The sequence below is a fragment of the Balaenoptera acutorostrata genome, chromosome 3 (assembly GCF_949987535.1).
Source record: "Balaenoptera acutorostrata chromosome 3, mBalAcu1.1, whole genome shotgun sequence".
NCBI classification, from domain to species: Eukaryota; Metazoa; Chordata; class Mammalia; order Artiodactyla; family Balaenopteridae; genus Balaenoptera; species Balaenoptera acutorostrata.
In genome coordinates this window covers 146,501,675-146,515,303 of record NC_080066.1, presented here as the reverse complement: position 1 = coordinate 146,515,303, position 13,629 = coordinate 146,501,675, and the positions used below count along the sequence as shown (strand labels likewise).

At 37.0% G+C, this 13,629-nt stretch overlaps 1 protein-coding gene across 9 annotated transcripts in view; it reads right to left on the bottom strand.

Moving 5' to 3' along the window:
• Positions 1-1,945: 1,945 nt before the first annotated feature.
• PALS1 (protein associated with LIN7 1, MAGUK p55 family member) overlaps positions 1,946-13,629 on the bottom strand; it is a 102,290-nt gene continuing 90,606 nt past the window's right edge. For all 9 annotated transcript variants that reach the window (XM_007184319.2, XM_057543438.1, XM_057543439.1 and 6 more), the window contains one exon: positions 1,946-4,978. In XM_007184319.2, coding sequence (XP_007184381.2) covers positions 4,802-4,978 — 177 coding nt within the window. In that variant the 3' untranslated portion in view covers positions 1,946-4,801. The remainder of the gene's footprint in view (positions 4,979-13,629) is intronic.

Here is a 13,629-nt window from a genome sequence, read left to right as displayed (position 1 = left end):
TGAGTTGTTCCTTTTTAATGAATTTACTGCTAAGTTGTGTTCTTATGCTCAGATCACCACATGGGATTGGCATCCAAAAAGAGCTTTCTCTGCAGACATGTATGAAGTGGGTAGCTTCCCTTTTTCCCCCCTTCATATTTCAGTGTTTTACTAAGAAACTTACTGAGGTGAGTGATTGATTGTTGAATTCTGGGATACTACTAAATATGATTGATTGCCAATGAGTTAAGAGGGCTTATTATTACTGCTGTTTTTTCTAAGAAAAAATACTAATTAATTCCCATTTGAGAGTAATAAGGTAACTGTACTATTTTATAAGCAGTTAACAACTTGAGGCATTTGAATGGCCATATCAGGTGACTGACTGAGGTTTTTAGTAGTTTGATCTGGTGTGAGCCATCCATGATTACTCAGGCTTTCCTGCACTCAGTTATAGGCATTGTTTGACGTGATTGGCCATGGAACAGTTTTTAATTAGTGAAATTGTGACACTAGCCTTAACCGTATTGTGTTTAAATCAACTTATATCACAGCCTAGGCTAATTTTAAAGTAGGTAATTTTAAAGTAATTATTTTGCATAAATTTAACAAAGACCTACTATAAAATAGCTTAGTGGTATTAGACATTTGTGTTATATCTATATTATCTCATCACAACAACCATTAAGAGGTACGGATTGTTTTAATCCTGCATTTCACAGAAGAAAATTTTGAGGCACAAGGAGCTTGAAGTGGTGAATCCCAGATTTAAATCCAGGCAGTCTACCTTCCTTCAGAATTTTTACATCCTTAACTTCTATCCTTTTTGCCTCCCCTATGTTAAAAACTTTGGGTAAAGGTAAAGACATAAGGCCTGTCCTGGAGGAGCTGGTTTTTAGGAAATCCTGTTGCTGCTCACAATAAAATCTCAGATTAAATGTAAATTCATAGTGATTGATTGATTGGAAAACCAACAAACAAACGAGTTCATAAGTCTTGAAAATAAATAATCGGTAACAACCGCTTAATATTTAATCCTCCCAACACTCCTCTAGTGAGTTAGTTGTTTGTTTGTTATAAATGCCATCATCATCTCCATTTTGCAGGTGGAAGGAAGGCCAAATGTACCCTGATTTCAGAGCCTTGGTTCTTAAATGATATGTACGGCTCTGTAGGAGGCAAAAATTAGCTGGAAAGTAGATGCAGAGAGCCAGGTTTCATGGGTTTTCATTTAGATAAATTTATGTTCACCTTAAGGAACTAAGCCAGAGAGGTACCCTAGATTTTTTCCTGTGGCACCATAAACCTCTGGTACTTACTGGCTTTGGCTACCCTCCCTACAAAAGTGCAGAAGATTTTACAGTTTAGCATATTGTTAAAAAGAAAGACAAGAGGAGTGGACAGAAAATTTGTTGCGTAGGGTTGGGGTGATCTGAGCTGTATGGGAAGGGAGTAGATCAGGAATAGGAATAGAAAGCTGGACTGGGGTAGCAGGTGTGTGTATAACAAACACTTTTTGGTACATGATTTGGCCTCCTTTGCGAGATACAGAGTAGGTATTATAGAAAAAGGGGAGGGATGAAGAATGGAGAATGAAAGTATGTTATATATTTGTCAACAACTCATCCTATCCTCGGTGTTCTCAAATCGGTGGTTGCATATAGTGGAATTCGCCTGAGTATTACATACCTTCTTCCCCAGAAAACTAGTTCTAGAGTACACAGCTTTAAGTTGTCTATCTTTAATACAGTTTAAACAAACAATTAAGGAAACAGAATCTACATTTGTGCCAGTAGGGGGCACTCCCCCACTGTGAAGAATAAATTAAAATGTATTTGTGTTTCATCCAGAGGTTCCAATGGACTTGATTCTGGCAAAACTTGAAGACAAGGGTGGGTCATTTTAGATGTGTTGAAACCTTGAATGGCAGAGGATATAAACACAGCAAGAGAAAGTATTCAGTGACTTTTTAAATTTGAAATATAATTTTACTTTTTATTTTTACATTACAATGTGCAGTGTTACATCTCAAAACAACAGAGTGCAGATACAGGCAGGGTAAGAGTACAAAGGAGGATTAACAATAGATGTCAGAAAGGTTACCTTTATTAAGGCTAAATCCCTGGTTTAAATTTTCCACACACATTCACAGAATTACATTCAAATTATTCCTTAGGCCATGAGAAAAGGAAAAAAAAAATCCAGACATTAGATTTTCATAGAAAGCAAATCTGGATTAATCTAAACACTATTCTCCTTTCTGTTTGTTCTGACTTAAGGAAATTTAGTAAAGGAAGATTATTTCCTTATTTGAACTAATGTGCATTTCATTAGCGATTGGTATCATTCCTATAAGTGGTTAAGACCTCCCCCAACACTGGGGTCTCCAATCAGAACCACAGAGGGACAGGAAATGGAATTGGCCAGAGCGGTGTAGAGCACAACTAGGTGGAGAGCAAGTCTTTTTTCTATTTTCTTTCAAGGAAGTCAGCAACAACTCAGTTTTCACTTTGTAGGGACTATGTTGAATATCAGCACATCCATATCACCAGGATTGAGGAAAGTTGGGATATAAACATTTCTATCCCTCTACCACTGCTGATGAGGAAGGAGAAAATTATATAGGACTTAACTGATCCCCAAAATACCTCATCAGCTTAGATTTTTAAGAAGTATACTACGGCATAGCATGTGCCTCGGTAGGGGACTTGGACTTGCTTGTTAAAGCCATGCCTGAGTCTGCATAGCACATGGCCCTAGTGTTGGCCCTGTGGTCTACAGGTAACTCAGGGACTAGCACAGCAGCCACTTACTGACACCACCTGAAATCTCATTCTAACTTGACTCAAACTGCAAACATTTTAGATCTTAGGGTTGAAAATAGTTGTCAGTTATGATAAGCAGCTCACAAAACTCCACTGTCTACCACAGACTACCTTTCATTCCTAAAGAGAAAGTAAATTGGAAAACTGAAAAGATTAAGTACTTACAGTGCCTTGTTTTCAGTGCTGAAAATCACTGTGACCTTTGCATTTTCCTGCCATAAACTGGAGTGTTTCAGACCTGAAGAGACAGTATGTATGGCATTCCTTCCCTCAACCTAGGAATGTTACTTTCTTCCTAAGGAACATTACCTTGAAAGTATTTCCACACAAGATATATTCCACAGCCAACTTTGAGGCCATGTGAATTTCAACAGAAAAAGGCAGCATATAAACTGTCTACAATTTGTTCAAATAATATTATGCAAAGGAGAAAAACTCAAGTATGTACATGACACTGAGACAAACTACTCATTAAAAACAGTTGCTTATGTTAAATTAAGTGACAATTCAGTATTATTCCAGTGTTTAGCTTTGGGAACAGGAATTGTTGTAGCTAAAGTCACCATATAAATAAAATCAAGACATTCACATTTGAGGTTGTTCGTCACACATCACACCATCCCTTAAGCCTTGAAAATACTGCAAATTAACTTCCATGCCAATTACAGAAGTTGAATTTTAAAGCTACAAGCTATAGAGACAGTATGAAAGTTTCATTAGCTTAAACGTTTTATGATTTAGCTTGTTGCATTCTGATCATAAGAGGCAGACCTTATCAGGATAAAAACCTATTTCTATATGCTTAACATTTTCCCTGCAATGTTCTTTTCCTAAAATGTTCAAATGACTTTCAGGTCATCCTTTCCTTCTGATCTCAAAGTCAATTGTCATATCATTTCCCTCATATAATTTTATTCCAATGCTGAACAAGTGTAATCAATGACCATTTGTCAATCTATTAAATATTAATATACAGTACAGCAACTATATTGATCACAGAATTCCAGTTTATTACCTACATATATAGCACAGTCATCAAATTATATGTGCTCATATATAAAAATGAAAAAACTCAAATGTGCTATGTCCTTTTATGCATGTAAAAAACTATTTGCATCATGAGGAAGAAACTTAACAGTCAACACAGTTTATATGAATATCTGCCATTCATAAAAATGTAACTTATACATTCTATTGTACTACGCAGATCAGGAAAAGGAAGCAAAAGTTACCCAATCAGTTGCAACGATTAAAGAAAAAAATTCAGAAAATCATTATACCTTTAAAAAGATCAGCATATGTTGTATATGTTTTAGATCAGAGTCTAAACAGGTGTGGCCTTTGCATAAACCTTTCACGTGTGCAGTGAAGTCTGATCCACAAGTTTGAGCTAAAAAAATTGGTGCTTCTAACAGAATGTTTTTAAGAATTAAAAGACATACAAATGAATTCAAGCCTAACAGAGTAGCTCCAGACCAAAGTGGCACCATTTTTTTAAAAAGTAGTTCTGACGACTAACCAAATACTGTTGTCTTGCCCAGTGCACAGAAGCACAGTTTCCCTTCACCCACAAATTCCCATGCAGTCATTTAAGTTAACTGTTAAATAACATCAATATTTATTACTATGTGAGACATGGACCATTGTGTATACACACACAAGTTTTTCATGGAAATATGACTAGGCAGAAAAGATTTGGTTAGGTGAAAACAGAATTAAAAGGTTTTTATGTGGATAAAATGGAACTGCTCTGTTGAAAACTTCCATTTAAAATCCCCAAATGAGGCAAGAACCTCTAAAGCCATGTACAGAGAATAAAGAATGCTGTTAATGAATTGCCTAAGGGGATTTTCTTCTCACTAGTTCAAGATCTAAGAACAGGTCTACAATTTATACTGCCTGCCACCTTCTCAGAGACTTGCTCAAGTATCAGGGCTATCTTCCTATTGGCAGTTTGCCAGATCAAGTCCAATCATGCCACAGAATGGATGTTTCCTTCACCTCAGCCAAGTGGACGGCACCCACTGAGGTTCAGTATCGAGTTTGTTAATCAACCTAAGCAATTCCTGATAGGCTTTATCAAGATCCGAGTTCACAATTGCTGTGTCAAAGTAGTGGCCATTGTTCTGCTCCATCTCTCTAGTCTTCTCAATGATTTCTCTCAACTCTTCAGGCTGCAAAGAGAAGATAAAAATTATGAGGTAATCCATTCCTTACCAAAATATACAATGAGTCAGAGATGGCTGAAGAACAAGAAATGGCCTTAACGCTGCTTTCCTTCTGTCTCTCAAAATACTCAGCCTCCAGTGTTCAACCCAACCCTGTCATGGCCACAGGGATTTCCTTTGCTCCGGCATCTTCAGCACTCACACTGCGAACCATTTGCAACTCAATATAACCTGTTTATACTGCTATTTAGGTTTTTATATACTTCTGTCTTATCCACAAGACTAGTGGCTTCAAGAGCACAGACTGTTGCTTTGAATTCCCTACAGATGTTCGTTTTCAAACATTTTAGGGCACCATAACCTCTTCCAAAAAATAACATCTTCTGTAACAGAGTGAACCTTTCTGGCAGGACCTTAAGTGCCACCTGCTCTTGGCTCTTATAAAGAACCCCTGCCCTCTATATCTGTTGCAGAGTTAAAAAGAGTAAACATCATGAGCAAAGGATCAACAGAATGGGTATCTTTTTCTATGAAAACACTGCTGGGAAATCCAAGATTTTAATAATCTAATATATTTTTTGGGGGAAATAGCTTTTAAAATTGCTTCTCTACTTTCAATACACAAAGGAGGTCTTCCAGATGCAAAAACAAGTATCCTAAGAAGAGTTTGGGAAGCCATATAGGGCAGGCTACTTTAAAATAATGCGTAAAGGAAACAGCTGTTTCACAGATAAGCAGATGGCAAGGTTATATGCAAAACTTATCGAGAACCTTCTGATAATCAGGCACATGTGTCCAAGAAAGTGAAACTGCCCCCAAATCACCCCTGTCAATGAAGAGAACTAATTAAATGTCCATATGTCTCAGACATAAAGGCCATACATCAATACTATATTGGACCCACAATACCAAACAATTTGTATCGTTCAACTGGTTGAACTTTTTTAACAGAAGGAAAACATATTAAAAATATGACAGCTCTGGCTTGTCCTGAGTCAGTTTCTTGTGTGGCCCTCTAATTTTCTTTCTGGAATGTTGTGCATCTGGCTCTGGTACACAGAATCCTTTGTTTCCCAGCAGGGACTCTACTACACCACTGTAACTGAATATACTGTGACATTCTGGTTAAAACTTATGTCTACTCAAAGCTCAAGATTATTGAAAGAACATTCTAGAACTCAAAGTAGAATCTAAACCTTGTGTTACTAGATTTGAAATACAAATGTTAAGCCCCACATCTTACATAGATTCACATGAATATCTAATCCACCTAGTTTTTCTGTATCAAATTTAAGTATTCATCTTTTGCCAAAATGACTTACTTGGTAGTTTATGTTTTAATTTTTCAAATTACAATTCATGACGAAATTGAAACAAAATGTTTTTGCTCATATATCTTTGGCCTGAAAAAATTATCTATAGGCAAAACTGACCATAACAGTTCATACTATTAGTTTACCACTCTCAAGCCCCCATTACAGCAGCAAAGATTCACAATACAATGAAATAACTGATTATTTAAATTTTGCATTTGGTGAGGAACACCATCACTTTCTTAGTTAGCACTATCTCATAGAGTTAAAATTGAGAATTTGTTTTTACTCAACACTTCTATTGTGTGATAAAACACTATTAAATACCAAAGGATATAAAACATAAAAGGCAATCATATACACCACCCTTTACCCAACAGCTGCAAAATATACATTCTTACTGGTGTGCAGGAACATGCACCAAGATAGAACAGATACTGGGTCATAAAATAAGACTCAACAAGATTTGAAAGACTGACATCTTACAGAGTATGTTCTCTTACCACAATGGAATTGTAAATCAATAAAATATTTTATAAATCTCCAATAGATGGAAATTAGATATTTCTAAATAACCCATGGGTTAAAGAAAATGACAGAGGAAACTAGAAAGTATTTCTAACAAAATGGTAATGAAAAATATAACCTTAATTTGTAGAATGCAACTAAAGTACTTAGAAGGAAATTTATAACTTTACATTAGAAAAGAAGAAAGGTTTAAAAATCATCTAAATTTTCTTCAGACACTACAGCAAGTGCAAATTAAAGCCAAAGTAAGTATAAGGAAAGAATAAAAACAAGTCAATTAAATGGAAAACAGTCAAACAATAAAGAAAATTAAGAAAAAAGTCTCCCAACTTATTTCTTTTTCTAAAGTGTTTTGGTTATTCTTTAAAATTTCCATACAAATTTTAAAATAATCTTTTCAATTTCCAGAGAAAAGCCACTGGGACTTATTTTGCCCAGATAACAGGTTTCTTGAGATATAATTCATTTACAATTCACCCATTTAATGGTGAACTGGAAGCAATTCAATGGGGGATTCATACAATTTACCCACTTAAAATGTACAATTCAATAGTTTTTAGTATAGTCACAGAGGAGTTGTGCAATCAACACCACAATCAATTTCAAAACATTTTCATCACCCTCCATTCCCCCTCGCCCCCCTCCCTCCAAAACCCCACAGTCATTAGCAGCCACTCCCCATTTTCTCCCAACCCCCAGCCCTAGGAAACCACTAATCTACTTCAGGTCTCTATAGATTTGCTTATTCTGGACATTCCAAATAATGGAATCATACAAAATATGGTCTTTTGTGACTGGGTTCTTTTACTTATGTTATCAAGGTTCATCCATGTTGTACCACGTATCAGTACTTCATTCCTTTTAATGACCATTTTTCGAGAAAAGATAAAGCTACAGTAATCAAGACACTGTGATTTAGCATAAATACAGAATAGAGTCCAGAAATAACCCCTCCCCGCTACGTATTTGGTCAAGTCATTTTTGACAAAGATGCCAATGTAATTCAATGGGAAAAAAGGATAGCCTTTTTCAAGAAATGATACTAAAGCAATTGGATAGCCATGTGTGATTAAAAAAAACCAAACCCTTACCTCACACTAAAATAAAGATTAATTTGAGATAGATTATAGACCTTAAAGGGAAAACTAATATAAGAAAGCTTTTAGAAGAAAATACAGAATAAATCTTTATAATCTTGGAGTAGGCAAATTTTTTCGGACAATACACAAAAATCATTAACCATAAGAAAAATGAAAAAAATTATGCAGTTGACCCTTGAACAACACAGGTTTGAACTGTGTATACAGAGATGTTTTTCAATAAATACAGTTCTGCATGATCCGTGGTTGGTTGAATCTGAAGACATGAAACTGTGGATATGGAAGGCCAAGTATGGGACTTAAGCATCCTCCATTTTGGTATCGCAGCAGGTCCTGGAACCAATCTCCCATGGATACCAAGGGACAGAGGTACTTCATTAAAAACAATTCTGATCTTCAAAAAAAATGTTTTTAAATTACAAAGACTTTGAAAAAATATTTATATCCAGAATATATAAAGAATTTTTACAACTCAACAAGAAAACAACTCAATTAAAAAAAATAAAACTTGAGACATTTCACAAAAGAATTTGTCCAAATGACTACATGAAAAGATGCTATCATTAGTCAACAGGAAAATGCAAATGAAAACCACAATGGCAACACTTCACACCTATTAGAATGACTAAAAAGTTGTTACAAAACAACAACAGGAAAAGTTGGTAAGGATGTAGAGCAAATGGAACCAAAGTGAGAGTGTAAAAAGGAAAACTGTTTATAAAATAGTTTTGAACTTTTTATACACTTAAAACATACACTTATCATTTGATCCAGCAATTCAAGAAAAATGAAAACATACGTCCACCAAAAAACTATGAACGTTTAGAGCTGCTTTAGTCACTAGCTCAAAATTGGAAACAACCCTAATGGTTTTTAACTGGTGAATGGACAAATTGTGATATATTTAGATCATGGTACACAACTCAGCAATAAGATATGAACTACTGTTAGATGCAACATAGATGAATCTTAAAAACATTATGCTTATCAAAAGCTAGATACAGGACTTCCTTGGTGGCGCAGTGGTTAAGAATCCGCCTGCCAATGCAGGGGACACGGGTTCGAGCCCTGGTCCGGGAAGATCCCACATGCCACAGAGCAACTAAGCCCATGCGCCACAACTGCTGAGCCTGCGCTCTAGAGCCCGCGAGCCACAGCTACTGAGCCCACGTGCCACAGCTGCTGAAGCCCTCGCGCCTAGAGCCCGTGCTCCGCAACAAGAGAAGCCACCGCAATGAGAAGCCCACACACCTCAACAAAGAGTGGCCCCCGCTCACTGCAACTAGAGAAAGCCCGCGTGCAGCAACGAAGACCCAACACAGCCAAAAATAAATAATAAATAAATAAATTTATTTTTTAAAAAAGCTAGATACAAACTTAAACTTACTTATAAATAGTTATAAACTTAAACTTATAAATGGTTTCCATTTATATGAACTTCCAGAACAGACAAATCTATAGTGACAGAAGGTAGGTAAGTGGTTACGTAGGAAAGAGTGGAGGGGTATTAACTTCAAAGGGGCATGAGAGAACTTTTCTAGAGTGATGAAAATGTTCTAAATGTTGATTGGCATGGTGGTTTCACAGGTATACATTTTGCCAAAACTCACTAAATTATACAATTAAAATGCATGCATGTAAAGTAATCTCAATAAAGTTAATTTTTTAAAATTAGAAAACTATAATTTGAAAATCAAGCACATTGTATACTGCTAAAACATTGTGGTAACTGATTAAGTTCCCGCTTTAAAAACATGTATATATTTGACCCTTGAACAACACAGGTTTGAAATGCACAGTCCACTTGTACACAGATTTTTTTCAATAGTTAATACTACAGTACTACACTATCTGCAGTTGGTTAAATCTGAGGATGTGGAACTGCAGATATGGAGGGCCAACTATAAGTTACACACAGATTTTCAACTGTGTGGAGGTTTTGGTGCCCAAACCCCACATTGTTCAAGGGTCAACTGCTAATAGGTATTCTTTCTAGAACTCACTCAATCTGAATTAAAAATAAAGTAGGTAAAAATATTAAAAATATTAAATATTACAATTAAATATTAAAATATCAAAAATAAAATAGGTAAAAAAATTCCATGAGAGCACTGGCAGAGATCACCAACCAAAAGAAAGTTGCTTAACATGTTTTGGAATGGCATGTGGCCCTTGGCATGGTACCAAATTCTTGCTGGAGAAGAATAACCTAACAAAAAATAAGTGTGCATGTCAGAAAATAGAAAATTAGGTTGAACAAGTAAAATGGATCCATTTTGGTCCTTTATGTGCATCCCTCTCCTGGAACCACTACAGTATTTCTGGTCTACCAAAGTAGGTAACTGGGCACCAAGTTTCATAGACTATCGATCTAGTTTTCCTTATTATATGTGATCCTCCTCAAGAACAGCCAGCAACCATGTCTCATGTTTCTTTTTTTTTTTTGAATTTTATTTTAGTTTTTTAATACAGCAGGTTCTTATTAGTTATCTATTTTATACATATTAGTGTCTATATGTCAATCCCAATCTCCCAGTTCATCCCACCACCACCACCTCCCCCGCTTTATGTCTCAGATTTCTTTTGTATCATCTCAAGTGCCTAGGACAGCAGATACTCTGACCCTACTTATTTATGAACTTGCACTTGTGTTACAAAAATGAAAAATGAGTGAAACACTACTTTAACCAGCTGGCCTACTTAGCCTAAACAAAGCAACCAGAATTATGCTCAACACAAAGGAGAGGAAAGTCCCTGATGTCGAAGACACTGAAAAATACCACCTTCACATATAGACTGAATAACAAATGTTAGGTAGACCCAGAACAGAAAAAGATACCTTGGGGAGGAAGAAGGAGGGCTGGTGGGTGAGGTGAACAGTCAAGAATCAAAGACTTTTGAGGAGATTTTAGGGAGGAGTATTATTATGTGCTTTTATGGCTTTTAAGGAGATTTAAAGGCATAACAAATGAAACGGGATCTAAGTGATTCCTTTGTAAAATAGAAAATTTTAGGAAATTGGCAAAAAACAAGGAAGGGTATTTGTTACTTTGATATAGCATGTCACTTGACGGTTTTCATTCCATACATTTAAATAAAATGTCAATGCTTTCTGATTCATATATCAATATATTATCATTTAATTTTTAGTACTGTTTGGTATAATATGGACTAACTCAACCATATCCAGCATCTAAAATAATTAGCCGCCTGGGGCCTAGAGTCCTGGGCGGCCGCTGAGAGGGCCTTCCTGGCCTGTTGGTGCCTGCGGGCTGCTGCAGGCTTCTCCTGGGCGTCCAGTCCTGGTTGGCTGCGTGTGGTGGCCTGCAGGGCTCTGAGTGGGCAGGGGCCTACACCAGCGATAGCCTTAAAGGGAGGAGAACTCGTCAGGGACGACACTGTGCGGGTTAATTTGGGAAGTGATGGTTAAAGCTTCTGGCTTTAGACTCCTTATTTATGTTGTTAATTTTGATGGGGGTAGAGATGGAAGCTGGTCCCGTTAACAATGAGTTCTCAGTCTGGAGAGGAAAACAAATCAGGGTGAACTGAAGAAAATGAGTCTTTCCCTAAAGGAGATAGAAGATGGGGAAGATGAGATGTCAGAAGATAATGACAACGGCAGCAGAGATGAGGCTGTCGTCCCTAAGAATGGTAGGAAGGTTGCTACTGCTCCAGGAAATAAAATCGAAAAAAAAATTTCTGGCTCCCATGTTTGCTGAGAAATTAATATCACCACACAGGAAGGGAGCCACAGGGGCCAATTTGCCAAAAGACAGGAGGAGTGCCAAGCTCAAGGACCATGAGCAGAGACATGAGAACTCTGAGGAGGAGGAAGAGTCTATGAAGAAAACACCTGATAAACAGAAGAAGGAAATGACCAAACAGAAGGCTTCCACTGAAACCAAAACACAGAAAGTAGAAGGAGATTTGGTTAGTGAATTTTAAATCTGCTGATGACCAGGAAAAAGCCCCGGAACTTAGTGAAACAAAGCTCCTTGGATATGAAATTAAACTGAAGAAACAAAAGGGAAAGGAAACAAAGAAAGATCAAAATGCCAAAACACTTTTGATCAAGAACCTGCCTGACAAAGTCACTCAGCATGAATTAATAGAAGTGTTTTAGGATGCTTTTCAAATCAGATTGGTGAGCAAGGATAGGATGAGTGAAAGGATCGCCTATATTGACTTCAAGTCACAGGCCGATGCACAGCGAGCCTTGGAAGAGAAGCAAGGAACAGAGATCGGTGGGCTTGCTGTAGTTCTGGACCTTGTCGGAGAAAAAAGCCAAGGCCAAGATGAAAGAGATGGAAAAAAGAGCACTTGGAGAACGGGAAAACGAAAGAACAAGAAAGCCATGCATTTCAAGAAAAATGTGAGAGAGCTTATTTCTTTGTGGAGGTAAAAAATGTTCCTACATGTTTAATATGCAAACAAAGTCTGTCTGTGTCGAGAGAATGTAACCTAAAACACCATTATGAAAGCAACCATCATAGGAACCACGATGGATTTACAGAAAAGATGTGTGATAGAAAATTCAACGAACTGAAAAAAAAGACTGAAATTTCAACATGATTTGCTTTTGAACGTGAATAAAATAAGTGATGCTGCCATGAAATGTGGTTATGTATTAAGCGAGAAAATTGCCTGGTCAGCAAAACCTCTTGCAGATGGCGAGTTTATCAAAGACTGTCTGTTGAGTGCAGCAGAAATCATGTGCCCTGAACAGAGACAAGCATTTGCCAACATAAGACTAACTGGTAATGTTGTTGCCCAGCATGTTAACAATACGACTGAGAACTTGCAGGACAAGTTGCAAGAAAAAGCTGAATCATTTGTGGCTTCTTTCCATTGTAGCTCAGGAAGGCGTGGATGGAAATAACGCCCCCCACGTAGCTGTATTTATTCATGGTGTCAATGAAACTTTTGATGTGACCGAAGAACTTCTGGGCGTGGTTCCCATAACAGGCCCAACATCAGGAAATAGTTTTACGTGATGAGAAAAGTCTTAAAAAATTTAACGTGGACTGGTCAAAGTTGGTAAGTATTAGCACAGATGGTGACTCTGTGATGGTTAGTGTTAAAGAACTAGTTACAAAACTGAAATCTAAAGTGTCAGGGTTTTGCCAAGACAAGGAACTTACGTCTCTGCATGGTCTCATTCTCCAGGAGTTACTTTGTGCTAAAAGATTAAAAATGGATCACGTCATGGACATAGTTTATACCATAACCTGGATACACTCCCATGGCTCGGGCCACAGAAATCGGTGCTTTGTTTAATCAGTTAGACGCACAATATGGAAACATGTTCTGCTCTATGGAACTTAAGTGGCTGAATTGTGGTGTGGTCCTAAGGCAGCTTTTTGAACAGTTGGAGGAAATTGACTTTTTCATGTCTTCTAGAGGAAAATCTGTGCCTCAGCTTACGAGCAAAGATTGGGTCAGAGACTTAACCTTTTTGGTTGACATTATTATAACATATCTAAACATGTTGGATATTTCTCTGCAAAGGCGTTCACAAGTGGTGACACAAATGTATGATTCAGTTGGCTCATTCCTAGTGAAACTGTGTCTTCGGGAGACTCATTTGGGAAGGAACAATCTGGCCCACTTTCCTACGATGAAATTAGTTTTAGAAAATGAAAATGACAGCCTGAACTACATTCCCCAAATTAAAGAGTTGAAGACTCAATTCCAAAAAAGGTTCTCTGACTTTTCC